Source organism: Nanorana parkeri, unplaced genomic scaffold, assembly GCF_000935625.1.
Source record: "Nanorana parkeri isolate BGI_ZX_2015 unplaced genomic scaffold, ASM93562v1 scaffold1188, whole genome shotgun sequence".
Lineage (NCBI taxonomy): Eukaryota > Metazoa > Chordata > Amphibia > Anura > Dicroglossidae > Nanorana > Nanorana parkeri.
Window position 1 is genome coordinate 128,971 of NW_017307456.1, and position 522 is coordinate 129,492.

Consider the following 522-nt stretch of genomic DNA (forward strand, 5'->3'; position numbering starts at 1 on the left):
TCAGCCGGTCACAGGGAGGGGAAAAATAATGGATCTGCCGGAAGGATCAGCAGTTACAACTGTTCTAGGTGGGACTTAGAACACCAAACACTGCTATGTAAAAGCAGACTGCATCATACATGTCATGTTTGGGTTTGCCCATAGATCTACTTTAAAGCCAGATGCAGCCAGACATCTAGTATTTTAGGGGGAGGAAAAATAAAAATGTCTATTTCTTTCAGTACTGGCTGTTATAAATAACTACATTCCCTTTTCCCTTACTAATGCTCCTAAAACGTCATGCTTCCTATAATATTCTATTTACAATAGGGAGGAGATATGTTGTGGATACATCTTCTTAAATACAATTCTCCTTCCCATTATAAACAGCAATAGCCTTTTACCTGATGTACATTATGTAAGACTCGTAATGGCCGTGGACAATGGTGAGGGTATAAGATGTTAAAATGCCTCCAACGGTCCACAAGGCCCACACAATTGGCAAATAAGCCAAGCGGTTAACCTCCATACTGGAAATTAACT

At 40.0% G+C, this 522-nt stretch overlaps 1 protein-coding gene across 1 annotated transcript in view; it reads left to right on the forward strand.

The window, feature by feature from the left end:
* Window positions 1-409: 409 nt before the first annotated feature.
* Window positions 410-522, forward strand: part of REEP1 (receptor accessory protein 1) — a 50,935-nt gene continuing 50,822 nt past the window's right edge. The window contains exon 1 of the mRNA XM_018568435.1: window positions 410-425. Coding sequence (XP_018423937.1) covers window positions 410-425 — 16 coding nt within the window. The remainder of the gene's footprint in view (window positions 426-522) is intronic.